Source organism: Tachysurus vachellii, chromosome 6 (assembly GCF_030014155.1).
Source record: "Tachysurus vachellii isolate PV-2020 chromosome 6, HZAU_Pvac_v1, whole genome shotgun sequence".
NCBI classification, from domain to species: domain Eukaryota; kingdom Metazoa; phylum Chordata; class Actinopteri; order Siluriformes; family Bagridae; genus Tachysurus; species Tachysurus vachellii.
Genome location: NC_083465.1, coordinates 20615706 through 20636970, shown reverse-complemented (window position 1 = coordinate 20636970; position 21265 = coordinate 20615706). Strand labels below are relative to the sequence as shown.

At 40.1% G+C, this 21265-nt stretch overlaps 1 protein-coding gene across 4 annotated transcripts in view; it reads right to left on the bottom strand.

The window, feature by feature from the left end:
• The window catches only part of zswim8 (zinc finger, SWIM-type containing 8), a 33440-nt gene extending 13200 nt beyond the window's left edge, over positions 1–20240 (bottom strand). For 3 of the 4 annotated variants that reach the window (XM_060872818.1, XM_060872819.1, XM_060872820.1), the window contains exons 1-11: positions 18446–20239; positions 13291–13444; positions 12482–12576; positions 9229–9401; positions 5457–5564; positions 4990–5071; positions 3034–3154; positions 2530–2731; positions 2028–2203; positions 239–1496; positions 10–141 (exon numbers count right to left, since the gene is read on the bottom strand). In XM_060872818.1, coding sequence (XP_060728801.1) covers positions 10–141; positions 239–1496; positions 2028–2203; positions 2530–2731; positions 3034–3154; positions 4990–5071; positions 5457–5564; positions 9229–9401; positions 12482–12576; positions 13291–13444; positions 18446–18623 — 2679 coding nt within the window. In that variant the 5' untranslated portion in view covers positions 18624–20239. Of the gene's footprint in view, positions 1–9; positions 142–238; positions 1497–2027; positions 2204–2529; positions 2732–3033; positions 3155–4989; positions 5072–5456; positions 5565–9228; positions 9402–12481; positions 12577–13290; positions 13445–18445 lie in introns of all 4 variants that reach the window. The other variant, XM_060872817.1, reaches the window with a different exon arrangement.
• Between the last annotated feature and the right edge of the window lie 1025 nt (positions 20241–21265).

The window sequence follows — 21265 nt, the reverse complement described above, 5'->3', positions numbered from 1 at the left end:
GTTTGTTACCTTTGTCTGTGGCTGTTCCACTTTGAGGTCAGGAGGGTTAGCCAGGAGATCTCTCGCCAGCTCCACAGCCAGACGACATGCTTCATTACTATAACCATGAGCATACAGAGCCTCTGCACAGGCAAACAGCACCTACACACAGCAGATGTTTTTAAATAATGCATTCCATAGATTATGCATGAGACAAGGTATGATCAGTAAAAAAAACATGCCTAACAATATTTCTCACCTCCATCCGACCTTCCTGCTCCAGAGGTTTGATTCCAGCAAAGATGTCTGGTTCTTCCTCTAGGTTGCTGTCTGGCACTCCTCTCTCAGCTCCTTCCTCAGAAGCTGCACTGAGATAGTAGGCCTGGTAATCGTCCTCACCAACTGGGTCTCCGCCAGCTGCTGCCTCTGGGATCTGGGGTCCAGGCATCACTGCGGAGTTGCTTCCTTCTCCCTCTCTTCGGCTTCGAGAAGGTTTTGCTGTGACCATTGCTGATATAGATGGCAGAGCATCCTCTACTCGATCTTCATCTCCTCCATTTTCTTCAAGCTCTGCCTCTACATCCACCTCTTTTTCTACTGCTACTGCCAAGGCAACCATTGGGCTTTCTTTAGGGAAGCAGTGAGGGGCTTCAGCTACCAGTGGTATTGCAGCATGAATGCCACGTTTACCCTCAAATGTTCGCTCCTTGGTGATGTTGCCACCACCACTACCGTTGTTGTACTTGCGTGGTGGTTCTCTGAGCAGAGAACTGGGTGAGGGTAGCATCTCAGGGGGCGGGGGCAAAAATTCAAACGTGTTGCTCGCCTCTGCTCCCAATGCTAGACTAGAGCCATCATCCAGGCTCAGCTCAGCCATATCAGGCTCCAAAGAACTGTCTTCACTGCTAGTGCGGCGCTTAGCACTTGGATGCTTCCCACCAGCAGCACTTGAACTTCCACATGAACTCTTACCACTCTGCATTAGTTTGCCTTTGCTGCTAGTAGACAATGAAGAGCTGCAAGCTTTATATGCACCTTTTGCATTTTCATCTAAGGATAGAGACATACCCCCACCTAAACGTACTAACATCCCTCCACTGTTTACTCCAGACATGGCTTTTCTTTTGCTCACAATGGTCTCTTTGGGCCGCACAGCCACCTCTTGCTGTGGTGGGTGGGAAACACGCATTTTGTGCTCAGGAGCTCCAGAATCAGATCCCCCACCACGTCCACCTCCTCCTCCGCCAGGCTCCAGAGGTTCCCCGCTCGTCCCTACTTTGGGCCCTCTTTGTGGCTGCACAGCCCGTGCCCAACCAAAGGAAGCACTCTTTTTGTCTGTACTGCAGTAGGTAATGCCAGGCAGAGGATATGCCACTTCCCAGTTGAAGTAGCAAGACTCAACTGCTGGTTTAAAACCTTGGAAGAGTTTGTCCAGTGACTTGCGATGCTGTCCGCGCTTCACAATCTCAATCACTTTAAGGTGCCACTGCTTGAGCTGAGCAGCAAGTTCTAAACGCCTAGTGAAACACAAAAACACAGAAGGGCGGTCATAAGTCCTGCCTGTGTGAAACCAGTGCAGCCCACTAAAGGATACCTGGCAAACCTGCCATACAACATACCTGCCAGCAGCATGGTACCATCCCATGGTTCTTGTGACTTTCGTGTCATTATGAAAACTAAATACACTCGTTCATTGCAGGAATGTTGATTCTGAATCAACGGCTTCATAAACGTAGCCAAATTAAATGTAGTTAAAGGATGAATTTTTAAGTAATAAGGAACTAAATGGCCTTTTATGTATCGGGAAAGATCCAAAGCCTCACTGCAAAAGTTATATTACTTACATCATAATTTTTGTTTTTTTGGCTAAACCTTTTAAAAGACATGTTTTTGTTGTTTGTGTTTTCAGACACAATTTTTGGGTACTTCGTGATTTGGAGAAGCTCTTAACCAGGACACTCAAAGTAATGTTATGTACAAGTTTAGCACACAGTTCTCAAACACATCCACAAAGTCTTAAAGAATGAAAGAGGTTGATTGAGTTGTACCTCTGAGGGCTCATAGTGGGGTCAAGCACAGCCAGCCTCCAGAGCACCACCATTTCATCACACATGCTGGCACAGGCGTGAGCAGCTACCTCTGTCTGCCCATTACTGCGGCCTGTATGTCCACTGGCACTGCTGTGAGACGCAGATGTCCGCACATTGTACCACCAACCGATGATCTAAAACACAGACACATTTTAGCTATAGCATAACCACTAAACAGTATTCGACATCGAATACATTTGCTGTCTTGGAATATTTTATATGTTTGCAATATTTTCTCATTTTACATGCTACAGCCATAGACTAGTACAATTGTATAAGACAGGATATTTAACCTTAACACTAATCCCAAACTTTCTGCCAAAACAGAGTAAGGATACCACTACTATGAGTTATAATACACCCGACTGTAATACAAGTAAGCAGTGCTGGTGTTTCACTTCATCTCTGAATAATACCATCCCTGTGAGCACAAATAAAACAGTAAACACTTGTTGCATACTTGTTCATAGGTGAGGCACTGTTCAGTGAGGATTTCCAGGAGTGGTGCTGCATTGCTGTCTCTCCTCTTGAACATCTCCCTGACGATGGACAGAAGGTTCCAGATACCCTCAGGCTCTCTGCCCCTCAGTGGCCTCAGTAAGCAGGCCCACTCTGCTGCAGCTGGGGGCTCAGTGGATGACAGATACATGGAGTTCACGTCACTGGAAGAAATGAATGCAAACCAGAGGTACATCAGTTGCAGACATTCACATTGAGGTTTGTCTATTAATCTCATTCTACATAAAAGCCAAACATAAAAGCGTATTTAATGACAAGTGACTTCAGCAATATCACACTGTATCAATAGATCTACTTAAGCCATAGGCTAACGAAGGTCTACTTAACTAAATGACTAAAGATATAGTGGCCTTAGTACAGTTAGACAAATAATAATTGAGACCGTCCTAATCTTCCACAATAATAACACAATAATAATAACACAATAATAATAAACTAAACATACCTGAACACTACAGGGGAAGGGCCACAGAACTTGTGCAGTGTCTTCTTAATGTTGTCACTGAGGGTGGATTCATCGAGGTACCAGGTGCTTTGGTCTGAAGCCGAAGGCCCAGCAGTAGGGTCTGTAAAACACACAGTTAATCTACAGCCATCCTACAAGGGGCAAATTAAAGCAGGGAAAAAAAATAACACTTCTTAATGGGATACAGCTGAAGGGTCAAGATAATCATTTGTAATAAGAGTATTTCAAAAAGAAATGTAATTTTTAAAGATACTCTCCACTGTCTGTATCTAAGCATACTGCTTCAATCACTGTTTACTATTGTTTATATTAGAAAACACTAGATTTATTTAAAAACACTAATGTAGTTCAATCTATACATGACCACTAAAGCTGTCTGGTTTCTTCTGCATTACGCGCCTAATTTAACACTTTATTAATCACAGATCTTCTTTCCAATTACACAATTTATAGTTGTGTGTTTGTTCATGTCTGGTTTTCTGCTTCAATGGAACCCCCTAAAATAACAATTAATGTTAAGTGGCTTATTCTGTTTTAGGAAACAGCTTAAAGCGTTAATTAGGACTTGCTACAGCAGCAGTTTATCACAGAGAAGCAATGAAGGATTCAAAAAATAGTTTACTGTGCCCTCTGTTAACACAGTCAATGACAATACAGGGGAGGTTGTCACCTTTACCAGCTCATCATTAGAGCTATAGTGACAGCTTGAGACACAGTTAGATATCAGAAGAGCAGACAACAAAGTTGGCAGTACACATCAAATTAGACTAAATGGAAAAAACGTGCAGTTGTGTATACTCAACATGAACTCGGTGCATGTTGAGTATACACAAGGCACTCTGCTATGTTAGGGGCATAAGAATGATTTTCAGAGGCTGTGAGCTGAGCAGACTTCATTACATTGCGGTGTTGGCAGCTGGGTTGCGCTGTGGCCTCCTTCTGAATAGCTGCCTTTCAGCAGGGAAACTCCGGATTATTAATAACATCTTGTATTGCATGATGTTACTTCTAAATATTACAGTGCTTTTTCTGCAATAGTAACCATGCTGTTAACCTAAAAAAAAAAATAGTGTAGTGGGGTTGTAAATGACATACATTATATGGCCAAAGGTGGATACTTGATCAACATACCCATGTGTGCATATTTTTTTTTTTAAACAACTCATTCCAGATTTAGTGCCATTACCTCTTATAATAACCTGCACTCTTCTGGGAAGGTTTTCTACTGAATATTAGAGAATGGCTCTCAGGTCTTTTGCTCATTCAACCACAAAAACAAAAGTACGGTCAGGCACTGATGTCTGCAGTCAGCATTCAAGTTCATCCCAAGGCATTCAGGGCCCTGTGTAGGACATTCAGTTCTTCCTCTCTAGCAAACCATGTCTTAATGGCCTAACTTTGTGCAAGGGGCATCGTCATGATAGAAAGTGGCCCTTGGGTTCTAGTGAAGGGAACCTGTACTGCAACAGCACACACAGTCAATCTATACAATTGTGTGCTTCAAACTTTGTGGCAAAAGTTTGGGAAAGAACTACACATGGGTGTGATGGTACAGTGTCCAAATACTTTTGGCCATACAGTGTCTTTCGAGTATTGGACTTGTTTTATGCTGCTTTTTAAAGAAGACACGGCAACACTCATACTGAACAAAGCAAAAAGAAAAAAAACTCTGCATGTTTGTTTATTTTATAAAGCAAACAGCTGATTAAAGGCAGAAGGAGGTGGCATTTTGGAGTCTTCACCTCAAAAATGTTTGTGCAGCTGCTTCGACAATGGCAAACAAACACACAAACGACAGAAACTGCTGATCTGTGCAGTGATGTAATTACACGTTATTAAGCAAACATGTAATAACTGGAGATCTTGGAACAAGATGTTGCTGCGTTATTTATTTGTTGTCTACCATCATTTTAACGATGCCAGTGTTGTCCATACCTGGAGCTCCACATACTGTGTTGATTGCAGTGGACTGCGAGGACAAAAGTTCATCTAAAAGACGCTGGGCTGTGGGCAAGATCTGGCAACAAAGAATACAATGTCTTTTAATGCACTTCCGGGAACAGTAATAAATAATTTGGCTCGCGTACAGATCCAAATATGTGAATTATTCAGTGTATAATTCCTGTTCACTTAAAATTACTGGCATAAAGCTGACTAATAAACATAAATGCATTATTTCAAGCAACTTGACATGACCCATCTGGTTTATTAATACTGTTAAGTACTGGTACATCTTGATCTTAAACATATGAACCCTCTAAACAATAAGGCTGGAATAGAGTTAAAGCTTCATAACTACATTATTTGATGCCAAAGAAATGACAAAACATGATTAAGATGTTGATTAAAAGAATCAAGCGCTGTATAAACCGTTCAAAAGGAACCATGTCTTGAAATTTTACCTGCTGTGGAAGCTCACTAATGAGATACTGTGCGAACTTCTGCAGTTGGTCCCTCTGCAGTCTGGACAGGGACTCGGATACGGGGGCTCGCAAGCATACAGCAGAAGCCTGTCAGGACACACATCACAAAGTTAACTCGGAATTAACTCCGTTCGCAAAGTCAGAGTTAAATCCAAGAGGCTGAGAACCTTCCACATAATATGGTTTCAAGTGAAATGCTCATCATTTATACAAAATCTTTCAGACATGTTTTTGTTTCCCTTAATTTAAAATATATGCTATTCCTTTGACCTTTTGCTGAACTTCTTTGTCAAGTAAATTATCATTCAATATGATAATTCAAAATAATTTCTAAAGATTTTTAAACATCTTGAGTGATTAATAATGTATTGGATATAGAATTTATAAGAATAATATATTTATTATATTTAAATATAATAAATGGTGCATACACTTTAAGATATGTTCATTCAATGAAACTGTAAAGTGTAGTCACAAATGTAATATTTGGGCAGCTGGGTTATATGATAATCTAATATAATACTGACATTGTAATAAACAGATACACTTTTCTGTGGCACCTTTTTATTATTATTCTTTATTTCTATATAAATACAAAGAGCTTAGTTAAACTTTTGTACTGAATCATTGCACATTAGTTAGCACATTAGTAGCTCTATATTCATTAAAGTAAAGCTAGAGAGCAGTGTAAATGATGTAATGATGTATGACAATGTATGATGACTTTACAGGGTTGACTTTACCACATCCTGACTGCTTTCCTCCACATATACTTTTTACTGACATGCTAAAACTGTCTTTTCAAATACAGGGTGTTTCATGAGGCCCTGGCAAACAAGTGAGTGCAAATAAGCTCATTTGTTTTGGCTCACCGGTGGACAATTAGGGGAAGTCACTAATTTAGAATGTTATTCTAACGTTGCAGCCACATCTAATAGAAAGCTGAATACGAAACACAAACCTTACACAATATTGTAAACATGTTTCGTCAACATGTAACTCGGAAAAATGTTTATTCAAATACTGTACGGATGCAAAGCAAAAACTTTTTTTGTTTATCTTAACGATTTGAATACACAACAGTCTATGTGGGTTTAATATTTGTTCTTTATAAGAACTCTTATAATAGGATGAAATCATATAACTAATAAATCTTGCATGTATGAAATAACTTGAAATTCGGACAACTTAACTCACTAAAACACAAAAGTAAACGCATGACGACTGCACCACAGAGTGTGAAAAACCACAAAAAGCCCACTCACTGCAGATATGATAAATAGTAAACACATTCTCACACATACCGTTCCTCACATTCGTCTTAAAAAAATAAAAAATAAAAATATGGATGCTTATATTATATTAGATAAAACAGAATTTCTCCCAGTCAGTAGCCTGCATGTTAGACAAAACACCAACTGTAAAAATGGATCATGCTTCATGAAGATGGAACAACAGACTGCAGTGTCTACACTGAGCCCACATTAGGTCACCACAGAAAAGGGCTTCACTCCTCCAGGTTGGTGAGCAATTAATGGGTTTAAAGCCTACTCACAAGATTCAGTCAAACACTTTAATATGGCATGTTGGGGTAGACAGAAAGTCAAGAAACAAAGAGGGAAACCTAAAAAAAAAAATGGGATTAACTTGAATACATAACACCCTACACTGAATCTAAGGCTGAATGAAAAAAGTATGCAGTATAAAATTTTGAAACCTCTCTACAAAATAGATGTACAATTTTTTTTTTTAAGACTCTCACACATGAAAACGAATATGCCCGTGTATATTGGTTGTAGACGTGAGAAGAGGATTATTTGCAATTAGCACTCACAAATATCTAAGGATTGTTGTGTACAAGTTATTAAGAAACAAAGCATGCAAGTGTAAAAAAAAAATTATTCAGATTAAGCGCTTCATAATTTCCCCATGCTGAAGCATGCAGAAGAAAAGCTGCCCACATACAAACATGCAAATGCTAAAAGCCACCCACAGCCTTGGCTGCTGGGTCTATCGGGCAGAGCAGAAGCTTTCTACAGGGGTATATCAGGACAGAGCAGATCCCCGCCACCTCCCTTTGCTCTCCACGGGGAGCCATCAGACTTTAATCAAAATCCTCTCAGCACTCTCACACCCACATCAACTTCACACAAACACAGATATGAGCGGTGTGTTAAGTATAGTGTGGTTCTGTACAGTAATTTAAGCAAGACATGACCAACATATGACTGTGTGGTTCTGATAGGACGCCAGAATATATATATTCTAACATTTTATATTTGTATACGTGTTTTTTTATGGACAGCTGCAGAGAGCAACTGAGACCCAGCAACAGTGTTCAGAAAAATTCAATAATCTTAAATGTCATAATATGAACATGAATAATTGCTCACTAGCTAATAAAGAAAAAGATCTTTTTTTATTAATATACCCATAAAACTAATAAAATAATAAGTTAGCACCAAAGTCTGGCACTGGAAATAGAATTTTGTAAAGCTAAGATGCTTCTGAATATAACGAAATGAAACATTTCTACATTAAAAAAAACACTATAAAGAGCAGAAACCTTAATATTATGTCATAAAAGGCAATATTTGGTGTGACAACCCGTTGGGTTTAAATAAAAAAAAAAAGTCTCAGGTTTCAATTTGAGCAGTTTTGCTAGAAAAATGGCTGGAAAACATTTTACTGAAAATCTTTCTATATCTTTACATTTTTTGTTGAATGAGTAATGTTTGGAAATATCTTTTTTTTTGTATTGACTCAGTAATGCAGAGGTCATAAAATGATAATCTAGAATACAAATTTGTTTACATTGGGAAAAAAAAATAAAATAAAATGGAGCATCTAAGACTTTTGTAAAGAACCGAGTTTACTCATTAAATGCCCGAGAATCTGTCACAGAAGAGACGCTGTTAACCATAAAGAGAGCAAGAAACTATGATAACACACAGATATACCAATGGGAACCAAATTCATTGCCCTATCAGCTGTTTCTGCTCCGTCCTTATCTGTGGCGATCTACACTATTTAAATAATAGACTGGGATTCTGCAGAACCTAACATAAGCTCTGTGCTGATCTAAGCTATTATTTATTTTCGATATAGCCACAGTTGGATATGTATTTTCAAGTCAGCTGGGCAGATTTTGATCATGATTTGATAAAACAGTCAGTTCAATAACCATCACATCACAAATGTGTGTGTGCTTTATACCAGTCCTAATTGTTTTGACAAGAAAAGAAAATCCCAAAAGGATTATGGCAATGTGGACTGGATTAGAATAGAAGGGTTCCTAAGGTGGCATCCCCTAATTTTCCCTACAACTGAATAGAGCTGGACATTAAATAGAGAATTGATAACCTAGCAGAAGTGAACACGTTAAATGGTCATTCTCTACTGATATAAAAGTCATGTTCCACTCCTCATCCTTAGAAACCTTGTTTTCATTGCAAAAAAATAAAAAATACATTCAGCATTGAAGCATCAGAGCTGACCCAAGCTGCTAAACAAAATCCTCCATTTAATGTGCAATAAAGATATTAAAATGTATAATATATTTGAAGACGTGCATACGTGCACATGCTCACATGAGCAGTCATTTAAAGGACTTATTAGAAAAATCGCTAGCTTATTTTGTCAGGATAAGTCCTTTAACTTGGTTCCACACAAAAAATGGTATAAGATAAGAAGGATTAGATCGGATCAGTGTGGAATGTCTATCCACATCAACTGAGAGAATTGCACTCACATTATGAATCCTGAAGAGGCAGAGCGCCACCACGTGAGCACACCATTTGGCCCCAGCTCCACAGGTGCAGCTACAGGAAGTGATGCGACAACGGTCAAACATGACTGCCACATTGTAGGCACCCTTTGACTGGCCAGGTTGGGGTGAGAGGACAGTGGCACTGAGATGGAAACCTGTACATGAAGGAGACAAAAGAAAAAATAAACAGCCATCACACTTATAACATATTCAGTTTCAAACATAACCGAAAGGGGTAAATGCAAAGTTAGGAAAAAGCTGAAGTGTCGCATCCAAACTGCTCAATCTAAAGAACTGATGTGAAGCACAATCGCTGTATAAGAGTTTGATCATGTATGTTATTTTTTTGTATTCCACACAATATATATTTAGGAACATGAAACTAGACTGTACTCCCATCTATGCACAATTCAGTTACATTATCATACTGAATACGACGCCAACGTTGGAAAAATAAAAAATTGTTTCCTTTTTATTCAATGTGACACAGAGACGAAATGAGTGAGATGGTGAGAGACAAGGAGTGTGTGTAGGTAAGGAGGTTAAGCAGTGGGGGATGGATAAATGCTTTTTACCACTGGAGAGCAGCCAGCCCATCTCTAGCCAGCTAAGAAAAAAGAGAAAAGGGCGGTTGGTTTCAGCTCAGAGCTGCTGTTCCAGATTCAACAGGCCTCCTTCAACTCTAACTCTGGATCAAATCCATTTCTTTCTTTCTCTACCTGTTTGCCAAAGGCGTCCTCTTTCTGACCCACTTCCCTCCTTAATGCGGTCAGCAGCAGGGTAAGAGGGCTCCAAAAAGTCATATCGGTTTCTATTAAAAATACTAACTTTTACTAACATGGGTTTCTTCTCCCCACAAGACGATTGAGAATGAGATGGTGTGGAGTAATTTATTTTTGCTCTGATGTACTAGATCTGGGGTATAGAACAGAAATTTGGGATGGTCTGGATAAGCAACTAACATGACTGAATGGGGACAGCAGTTACATTTAGTGATTCATTTAGGGCTATAAATAAGACAGTTTAAAGTAGTTATGTTTTATTTCCTATTGGCATGGCACACAATCTCTTTTGATAGAGCCACTGACTGAATAAAATCAGACACATCTGCAATTTGTTTCTTTGAACAAGCCAAGCTGTCAGTTCACTGATCAGACCAGAGAGGGTGAATAAAACAATATAATCTCTATGAAAGTATGTGAAAAAATCTCCACTTTCTGATCTTATGTCTCAAGCCCTTTGGCTAGTCTCTGATCTGATGAGCTGCCACAAAAGAGGATCTGCTCTGGTACATGATAAAACGTGTGTAAACAGTGGGCTATGGACAAGTGTTCCTATATTAAATGCCCTGCAGTTCGATCCACAAATCCCAAACACACAGATACACACAAAGTATATGAACACAGTGGAGTCCAAAAGTCTGACTAGTGAAAACACTTCTTTTCGCATTCTTTTCTAATTTAATACAACAATTTTCATTACAAATTGTATTACTGACAACAACCTAGGTGGTGGAAAAAAAAGAATCGCTGGAAAATTTATATGCATTTATATATTTATTTATTTATTTATTACATGCGTTTCTTGGTGTTTGGTATGTTAAATTTTTGCTGAACTCGAGCTGGTGTGGAATCCATTTTAGATCAGATCCAACGGAGTGTCATCTAATCACATGCTTCAGTTCAAAAAAAAAAAATATTTTTTTTTAATCTAAACTTTAGCACGTAGCTGTTATCTGAACGTGGTTATTATCTCAAATTTGAATGATCATTATCTAAATTTAAATAGCAACAAAAAAAGTACAGAATAGAAAATATTCAAGATACTGCACATTTGCTTTCTATGTTTTAAATATTTAAAAATCCCAAAACCCTGTATATTTCCAATTTATCCCGTGTGAGTGTGTGTTTGTGCATTTTCATGTGTGTATATGATTATGGCAGTTTATTATGAAGGTCATACAACAGTAAAACATATGGCTGACAGGATTTGGTTTATCATGCTTTCCTTTGCCATAATTAGTCCTGCGCTCGGATATGCTTTAAGCTATGAAGAATGAGATGCAGAGAGAGCAGTTTATTCTGCATTGGGTTGCTCCCAGGTGAAATGGCAGCAGCATTTGGGTAATGAGCTAATAACAGACAATTTAATAGTACCCATGAGATTCTCCAGCAGTTCAACCAGGACATTCTCTTCTTCTCAATCTGTTTTTCACACAATACATAGTTTGTTTTCTCAAGACATTTCTATATTTTTTTTTATCAGAATTGGAAAAAAGTTTTTACGAAAAGATTTTAGAAATCCCACGGTTAGTTGTTGCCCACCTTAAGCTTCTGGATGACTTCCATTATGTCAGTGCACCTATAATTGATTTTTAGCCACACGATAGCGGTGGCTTTCGCACATTTCTAAGAATTCTTCAGTGTCTTAGGATTGAGTGTACACTCATTCTTTCAATCTGCTTTTCTATTCCATTCAAGCTAATCTAAAACCAACCGCTAACACTGGGAAATATGGACTGTTTCTGCTCTCTAGAAACTGCTGGTTAGAAAGAAGAGAGAGAGAGAGAGAGAGTAACAAAGAAAGAAAGAAAGAGAGAGAGAAAGAAAGAAAGAGAGAGAGAAACAAAGAAAGAAAGAGAGAGAGAGAGAGAGACAGAGAGAGAAAAAGAAAGAAAGAGAGAGAGAAACAAAGAAAGAGAGAGAGAGAGAGAGAGAGAGAGAGAGAGAGAGAGAGAGAGACAGAGAGAGAGCGGGAGCGAGCGGGAGAGAGCGAGAGAGAGGTCACCATTTGTCCAGCACTTCTCCTTACCCAGCCAGCTGCATGAGGATGAGTCTATGCTGCTGTGCAGCCCACCACCTCCAACAATAACACGTATTTACACAGGCCCTGTTCAACCACACTTGCATTTAGCTCTGCCAGAAACAGTGAGTCTGAAACAACCCCACTGTTTAGATGAGGACTGATTTTAACAGGGACATAAGGAAACCAGAGACACTCTCCAGCAGTGTGTCTGAAGGAAAAGGCAGAGTAAATTATGGGTTGGGCTTGAACGACGGACTGTTTACTGTATTGAAGCTCTAAACGCTTTAGTTGGTGAATAAGAACTGTCAGTTGTCAACTAGCAACTGCCCCAGTAGTGAGGAGAGCAGATTAATGCAAAATGTTTTCAAGGGTTCATAACTGGTATCAAATGCTGTTAGTTTTACAGCATGTAAAGTATGAAGTTTCTCACCTATCTGCAGGGGATCTTTCACAGCTCTCACCCGATAGAGCTGCTCTCCACGCTGGAACTCATCAGGGCTCCCATTGGCCAAGCAGGAATACAACCTGCAGAGAGCGTGAAGGAAGATGAGAAAAGAAGTAATGCAAGAAATGGAAAAGGGCAACCAGTCATACCAATACATTATGCAGTGCTATTCATACACAACAGGTGGCTTTAATACTGAATAGAAAAATGCAATGTGTGTGCAAACCTAAGCAGCTGCTAAGCTGTAACTTAAAGAAAAGAAAAACAGGCCCACACACCAGTGCATGTTCACATGCTGGTCCTTACTGTTACTAAGACAATAGATCCAATTCATCAAGTATGACAAGTTAAAAAAACAAATGCACTCGCAAACAAATGCACTTTCTTCATGAAAGTGTACAATGTTTACTAAAAAAAAGTACCTATTAGTACACTTATTTACACTTCATCTGCCTACAACACACCCCAATTTGCACCATATACATATCATTTACATGAATCATGCCCTAATTCTGCAGTTAAAAGCACCCAAGGACCTGCAGTCATCTATGATCTAAAAAAAAATTATTGTCAGCCACTCAGCCTAATGCAGCTACTCTTCAACACAATTACACCGATACCTCAATTGATGGAGCAAAAAAAAAAAAAAAAAGCACCACCACAACATCAAGTACATTTGTTTTCGTTTCCCTTTCTGGACCTTATGAATTGACTTACCCAATGAATTTGCAGCATTGTGTCAGTATTTCACCAATATATACATTAACCTGATGAACGGTGGGTCTCATTTTTACCTGATATCCTCCTCATTTTCAGGAAAGCTCCAGTAGGCGATACGAAGTTGAAGCTGCTCTGGAACAGGAGGATAAACTTTCTCCACCACCTCAAATGGGATATGGAATGCCACTTGCTTGGCTGACAGCTCTACAAGAGGGATGACCTGTCCATCTGAGAGAAGAGCAAGAATCAGAGTCCTTAAAGATTAATAGTTCTCATATAACAGTACAAATTTAAGCAATTGTGAAAATCAAAATATTCTCACATTAAGACAGTGTAGTAAGGAAAAAAAATAAAACTTAGCAGTCCTTGAAAATCTTGGCAGCATCTAGCAGTCCTTGATATTCTCCTCAGGGCAAATAATTATTTTTCTTAAATCACAAATTCTTCACCACGCTATGACAAAATTATTCTCTCACTGTAGCAACGCATGGGCTACCATATGCGTGGGGGAAATAAATGACCGCATAACCTCATTTAAGGACAGAAACCACACTGGGTCTGTGACAAAAATAAAATGGCTTCTCTCACTTTACCAATACACTTTAAAGCACTTGCATCACAGCCAAACATATATGGAACTCAGGCAAGCTGTCAAAACAACACAGACGCAGATGATGACTAAAGTTCAGACAAATGAAAAGTGGAGAATAGTCCAAGCCTTAGGCTCAAGTCGTCAGACCATCTATTCTCCCATAGAGACGCACTGGCCGTACACACAAAGGTTTAAAATGTGAGTGGGGGTAGGAGAACTGCCAATAAGTTCTGGCATGGAAAGTGTAGAAGGGTTACAGGTTTAGAACTAAAATATCCCCTTAACAAAAAAGCAAAAACACATAGTCCAAACTTCAAGAAGAGTAGGAAGTTTACATGTAAAAACACAACCGAATATATGGTTTTAGAAAACCCTTTGAGCTACATATAAACTTACAACAGCTATAAAAGATGAACTGGACTGAATGTAAAAACATCCTTCCTTTCCTTTCAGAGTGAGAGTAAAAATTGTTTACAGAAATGAAATGCACATTATAATGGATATATTACTTACTGAAATACAAGAACCATTACATTTGCTTAAGCAGTAGTGCTGGTTCTCATGAGTCCCTGTCAAAACATTACTTTTACAGCTGGCCTTTATGAGTCTTGAAGCCTAACCACTGTTCCAAATATATTAACTTTTCTTGCACGCTGAACACCAGTCCAAACCATGTCAACCATTAATTCTTTTAATTGTTTACAGTTGTTCATGGATTGTGATGGTATATTTACTCAATATACTTTAGTCTCTAGCCAAAATAAAGGGTCAATTTGGGGGGGGAAATGTATTGGTGGTATGGAGAAACATTAAGATTAAAACCATGTGTGATTGAAAGTTCATCTGATTCAGCTTTAATGAGCTAAAGTGCTTGGTTTCATACATCAAAATAACATTCACTAACAACACGATCTGTTATGACAAAAAACAAAATGTAATCAACTACCAGGGGATACTTTTGAGCTAAAGCTGACATAACAGTTGGTGAGACAAAGCTGCATCACACAACTCCACACTAAGACTGAGCATTGTTCAGCATGTCATTGTTAGACAGAATGAGAGTCAGCACTGAAAAAAGCCACGAAAAGATTTGAAGGTGCAAAACTGCTGTTCGTTTCTAACCGAGAATTAAAAGCTTCGTTTTCAGACAACATATGAAAAATAGCAAAACTCTATGCAACCTCACGTCAGCTCTCCATTTTCAAAGAGCAATGGTGCTGAGACTCAACAGGCTGATCACAGTAAAAACACACTGACAGTGCTGTAATGCTATAATGAGCCAGTGCCACGATTTCAAAACTAAAAAGGATAGCACTGGTTAGAAAAAGACAGAGCATATTGCCAGCATTAAGGGCTGCTCAATATGGAATGCTACTAATGTAGCACTACTCCCTGCATCTGCAATATGGCAAAACAGATGGGTGAACGCATTTCCACATGGCACGGGTAAAAACAGGGTTTGAAGACTTGGACAAAAATTATTATTTCCACATTTGGCAGATTATATGAATGATGTTGGGACCTAAATTATGCAGGCAATATTATTCAGAAGATATAGTCCCTAAAATACAAACAGATTCTGTTTGCCCAAAAAGAAGCAGAATTCCCATTTGTGTTTAATTCCCAAATGAGGCAGGAGCAACCTGGTAGAGTAGCATAGATGCTGGATCCAGTGACTGATTAATATGCAAGTCTTACATGTATCGTTTTTCTGCAACCCTAACCGCTGCCCTTAAATACTCCAGCCTAAACGGGAAGTAAGGAATGACCTACAGCCTCTGGGCTCAGGAGATAGCCTTTGTTTATGCTTGCCCGCTCTGGTGACCATATGTAGACGAGCCCTGACAAAGCTTTTTCAGTTAACAGTGAGGTCTGTCAGTTTTTGGTCACATTCTTTTTGACTTATTCTAAATAAAGCTGTTTATCATTGTCATTTTTCCAAATCTCAAACCTTGCCTTCTGTACGCAGTACGAACATCGTGTCAGCGGATAAAATTAATGGGTCTAACACCAAAATACTGCTTGTCTAGAACCAAGAAGCGTTAACATCAGTGGCTTGTGTGGAGTATCAATTTGTCACCATAAGATTTTTTCCCCATTTAAATAACTAAACACTGCAGGGGGTTTTGAAGACAAAAAAAATTAATAATGTATATGTGAATCATACTCTTGCACAAAAATTCACTCATTCATTTATACCTTGGATTAATACAGCAGTGGCAATTCATAGAGGAATCAGAAAAACTCAGAGCAATCCAACATGGACTTTAGAAGAACATGATGTGGCACCTGAGGATGTTACCTGTTACACCACTGTCACACATGAAATGTAAAAACAGTGAAGAAGTTGTGAGTACAACAAACTAAATGGGATTTACGTTGCCGATGCTAATTTACGATACTTTGTCTGTCTATGAGGTCTGCGTTTTATGTCTCGACACACTATGGGGCGGTTTCCCGGACAGGAATTAACAATAATCTTAGAATTAAATGCACATTTAAACTGGATTAACTGAAAAAGTATTTCTCAGACATGGTTTAAAATAGTCTCAGGTTTTCCTGAGTCTTAAATTATAAAATCAGATTTCCTAAAGGACGATCAGAGGTAATCTATGTTTAAGTGAAGGCATAACTTAAACCTGGTCTATAAGATTTAACTTTGACCAATTTAAAACTTTTACATGTGATTATCAAACCTTTTAGTGAACCGGGTTTCGTTTCCGCCGTCTTTGCCAAACCTTTTTAATCGACAACTGGATACAGTCAAACTTTTTATTCTGCTAGTAATATGGGGAAATAAAGTTTTGTAAAATAAAGACTTTATCAGGCCAAAATCCCATGGCTGTCATATTAACACAAATATTCCTCAACTTCTTATCACGAAGAGGGGAGAAACGTCTGGTAAAGATGATCCACCAGGATGATGAATCCAAATTGTTACTGTGATAAAGATAGTAAAAGGGAGTGTGAATGAGCATTGCCTCAGTTACACTAGACCAAGTGGTATATTCATAGCCAGTCATAAGCTGACTAAGCCATTGAACAGTAGGCTAGAAAACATCTGTGGCTTTGTCTTATGTATACATGTCTGATGACATACTACTCATCAACCCCCTGCCTACAAGCTGATAAATAAAACACAAGGACAGTCAGCATGCACAACTCCACATAAAATAATGCTGGAATAATCAAATTACTTCAGTTCCTAAAACATAAAAAGCTCTGACAATGTGAAATACCTCTGCTTCACTTCTTAAAGCAAAAACTAGGGGATTTGCTGGCAGAGCGAGTGAGCCATACAAGCTAAGAAGCATTATACAGAATTATTAAATAGGGGTTTACTGCTTAACCACAATACCCTTGCTCTGAGGCAGTGACCTGCACAAGACAAAGCTCTTTTTACAGCCTTCCCTCTGCTCTACTACACCCAACCCCCACTACTTCTTCAATCCAAACACCATACGGCCTGTGTCTAGAAAAAAAAACACCCTGACTTGACTTACTTAATAAATATTACTCTCACACCTTCAATTGCAAAAGTTCAAGCATGCTCGGTTTTGCTTTCACAACCATAAAGATTCTATGTTTAGTTCCTCTGCTAATGAACATATTACTACTTCAGGGTTTTGTGAAGCCTGAGTCTCTCACACCAGAAACCTTCGGTAATAATAAGAGTCTGGCTAATCAACAAGTTGTTCATACAAACAAAGAAAACTGCTTAAATAAATGTCAAGTGTGAAGTAACGTTTTTTTTTTCCTGAAAAAATAAAATAAAATAAAAGTAAAGTAAAAACTTCAGCTGAACTTTACAGCCCCTGAGGAACACTCTGTGCCCTATCTTGTTAATCTTGATAATCTCTAATTTCCAGTCGTCTTATTCATAAAGGCTGCATGAACAGTTACTTTGAGAAAGGGGGAGGTTTAAAAAGCAACCTACAGACACTGCAAACGCCTTTACACATTTAGGGTTTTGTTTTTAATCTCATAATCAGGGGTTAAAACAAAGCTTTTAACAACCAATTTCAGTGTAAAACAAATTCAAAGTCCTAATCAAAATGAAAATGCAGATTCATTTTATAGATTCTTTTTCGTTTTGATCGTTTATTCCTTTCCACCCACACAGGCTAAACCAAACCAGCTGTGCTAACTGTTAAAATGCATATATAAGCATGAACATTTTAACAGCAGACTTACATTATTTTATTTATTTATTTATTCTTAAGGGTGTGTGACACAGAGTTAAACTTTAGATTATAACTAAATATACTCTATGACTAAAGTAATAACTAACTAAAGTCCTCTAACACGTCTAACAACTTACTGCTTAATTTTAATTTACAATAAAATTACTTTTAAATTATTATCCCCCCCCCACCACCACCACCACCACAACCCATGCTGGTAGACACCTTGGATCCCAGTTAATAACCTATAACATAAACATCTCCTTCAATACGTTGCTGTTAACTTTAAAATGATCACTTCTAAGGTGACAGGGTTGACAGGCAATTCTGAAAATATCTTCTAAGGTCAGAGGTAATAGCAAGGGCAGACTGGAGTGACAGGGATCGCATTACAATGACAATGACTGTTAGTACATGGACTGTTTCCCAACACAACACGTTGAACTCGGTTACCTTTAATCTTAACAGTAGGTGAGTTTGGACCAGCTGACTGTTTTCTCCATCCTCTCCAATTCTGACACAGGCTCTCTGCTTCTGAGATGAAGGAGCAAAGAGAATCTTCCTCAAAGCGGTCTGAGTCCTCGAAGGAGAACCTCTCTCCGTCTTCCCACTCTGCAAACATCAGTTCCATCACATTGGTTGGAGGTGAGGGTGAGAAAAAAAAAAACAAGCTGAAGCCTTGGAGTGAGTTGCAGCTCAGGCAGGACAGTTCAGCTTGCACAGCTGACACACACAGTGCAGGCTGAGTGCATGGGCAAGAAGAGCACTTCCACTGGGGCAACTTGTAGCTTGGGGGAGGGGGACTGAAGTGAATCAAAACACAGCAAGGAGCAACTCGCCTTAAAGTCTCTCAACTAGAAGCACACTTCTTTTTTGAGGCCTGTTTACGGTGACAACACACACGGTGCATCAAAACTACCTCCATTCACTCCTACCAGTCAGAGATGAGTTTTAGGCATCGTCAAAGAAAGTAATTCCATGTTTTTCGGAATGTGTTCACACTGTTTATGATTTCGAAATCAGGACCGATTCGTAAAGATATTATCCCAAAAGCACGAGGGCACGAAAAAATAAACATTGATGTGTAAGACGCAGAACTAAAGTACAGCTCAAAGACTACAACTATCCGCCAAACAGCACTGACGTTTCTGATCACCTAGACATTTAAACTCGACTCGTGTGTCAGTGGATCCGAGTTTCTGTTTGTTGGACCTTGATTGTTGTTTTTTTTGCAAGGCACAAACTGGTCCACTGAAAACTCCATGTATTGCTTTATATTAACATTATGACACGGAGTAGCTAATGTTGCGATACATGTTTAAAAAAACGATAAAACTGTTTTCAAAGTTTGTAGAAGTTATTTTTTTTCCCTTTCTTTACTACGACCCCTTTATCTTCTTACCCCGAAACCAGCTGAGCTACTCTGATGCCGGCTAGCAAACCTAGCTAGCTAAAGACAAGCTAATCATCAAGCGACCGGTGAAAACGAAATACGCTTTTACTGTAACAATACGCCGGTTTATCATCGATGTAAACGCTGACAACTTACAACAATTAGTCAAATTTCTTCACTTAAATTTACTCGTATATGGTTTCACGGATCAGACAAAACCCGAACGAAGCGCTAAGCTAGCGACCTAGCTAACTCTTAGCCACTAGCTTAGCTAGTTTTTGCTTGAGACTCGTTAGCTGCTAGTTCAAAATAGTTTTGAAGCTAATCCGATTTGTCTACAAAGACATCCCGAGACAACAAGAACTACCTACCCATCTTGGCTAATGCTGTTCATTTTTATTTTCTATAAATTCACCTATTCTTTAGAATTCAGCGCGATATTAATATTGACATGACCATACCAACACCACCACCTGATCCCTAATCTAAACACACAGAATTACTGCGCTACTGTTTGTTTATATTGTGATTGTCTCACAAATGCTGCAGTTAGCGAAGCTTCACAGCGAGGTGACCGACACAATCCATAGTGAAACGCAGGCTTGACATTTGTTCACCGGTGCTCATAGCTAGCTAGCGCTGTGTTTTTGTTTGCACTCCCACAGACTTATCATAATTCTTCCTATAATAGCAGGCTGCTGTTTTTGCTCCCTCGATCTCACACCGGTTTGTCAGTCCTCGGCTCCAAATTCTGTTCCCACGATTCCTGATTGATCCAAAGCCGAAACAGCACCTATCTGAGTCTAGTTCTCTCTCTCTCTCTCTCTCTCTCTCTCTCTCTCCCCCCTCTCTGTGTGTGTGTCTCTCTCTCCCTCTCCCTCTCCCCCCCTCTCTGTGTGTGTGTCTCTCTCTCCCTCTCCCTCTCTCTCTCCCTCTCCCCCTCTCTCTGTGTGTGTGTCTATCTCTCTCTCCCCCTCTCTCTCTGTGTGTGTGTCTGTGTCTATCTCTATCTCTCTCTCCCCCTCTCCCCCTCTCTCTCTCTCTCTCTATCTCTCTCTCCCCCTCTCTCTCTCTCTCTCTATCTCTCTCTCCCCCTCTCTCTCTCTGTGTCTCTCTCTCCCTCTCCCCCCTCTCTCTGTGTCTCCCTCGCCCCCTCTCTCTCTCTGTCTCTCTCTCTGTCTCTCTCTCTGTCTCTCTCTCTCCCTCTCCCCCTCTCTTTCTGTGTCTCTCTCTCTCCCTCTACCCCTCTGTGTTCTGTGTCTCTCACCCCTCCCCTCCCCTCTCACCCCCTCCCCCTCCCCTCTCACCCCCTCCCCCTCTCACCCCTTCCCTCCCACCCCTCCCCTCCCCTCCCCTTCCCTCCCACCCCTCCCCTCTCACTGTCCCCTCCCCTCTCACTCTCCCCCTCCCCTCTCACCCCCTCCCCCTCTCCTCTCACCCTCTCCCCCTCCCCCTCACCCCCTCTCTCACCCTCCCCCTCTCTCACCCTCACCCCCCTCCCCCTCACCCCCTCTCCCCCCCTCACCCCCTCTCCCCTCCCCCCTCCCCCTCTCTCCTCCCCCCTCCCCCTCTCTCTGTGTGTCTCTCTCTCTCCCTCCCCCCTCTCTCTGTCTATCTCTCTCTCCCTCTCCCCTCTCTCTGTGTCTCTCTCCCTCTCACCCTCTCTCTGTCTCTCTCTCTCCCTCTCCCCCTCTCTCTGTGTCTTTCTCTCTCCCTCCCCCCTCTCTCTGTGTCTTTCTCTCTCCCTCCCCCCTCTCTCTGTGTCTCTCTCTCTCCCGCCCCCCTCTCTCTGTGTCTATCTCTCTCTCCCTCTCCCCTCTCTCTGTGTGTCTCTCTCCCTCTCCCCCTCTCTCTGTGTGTCCCCCCCCCCCTCTGGTATG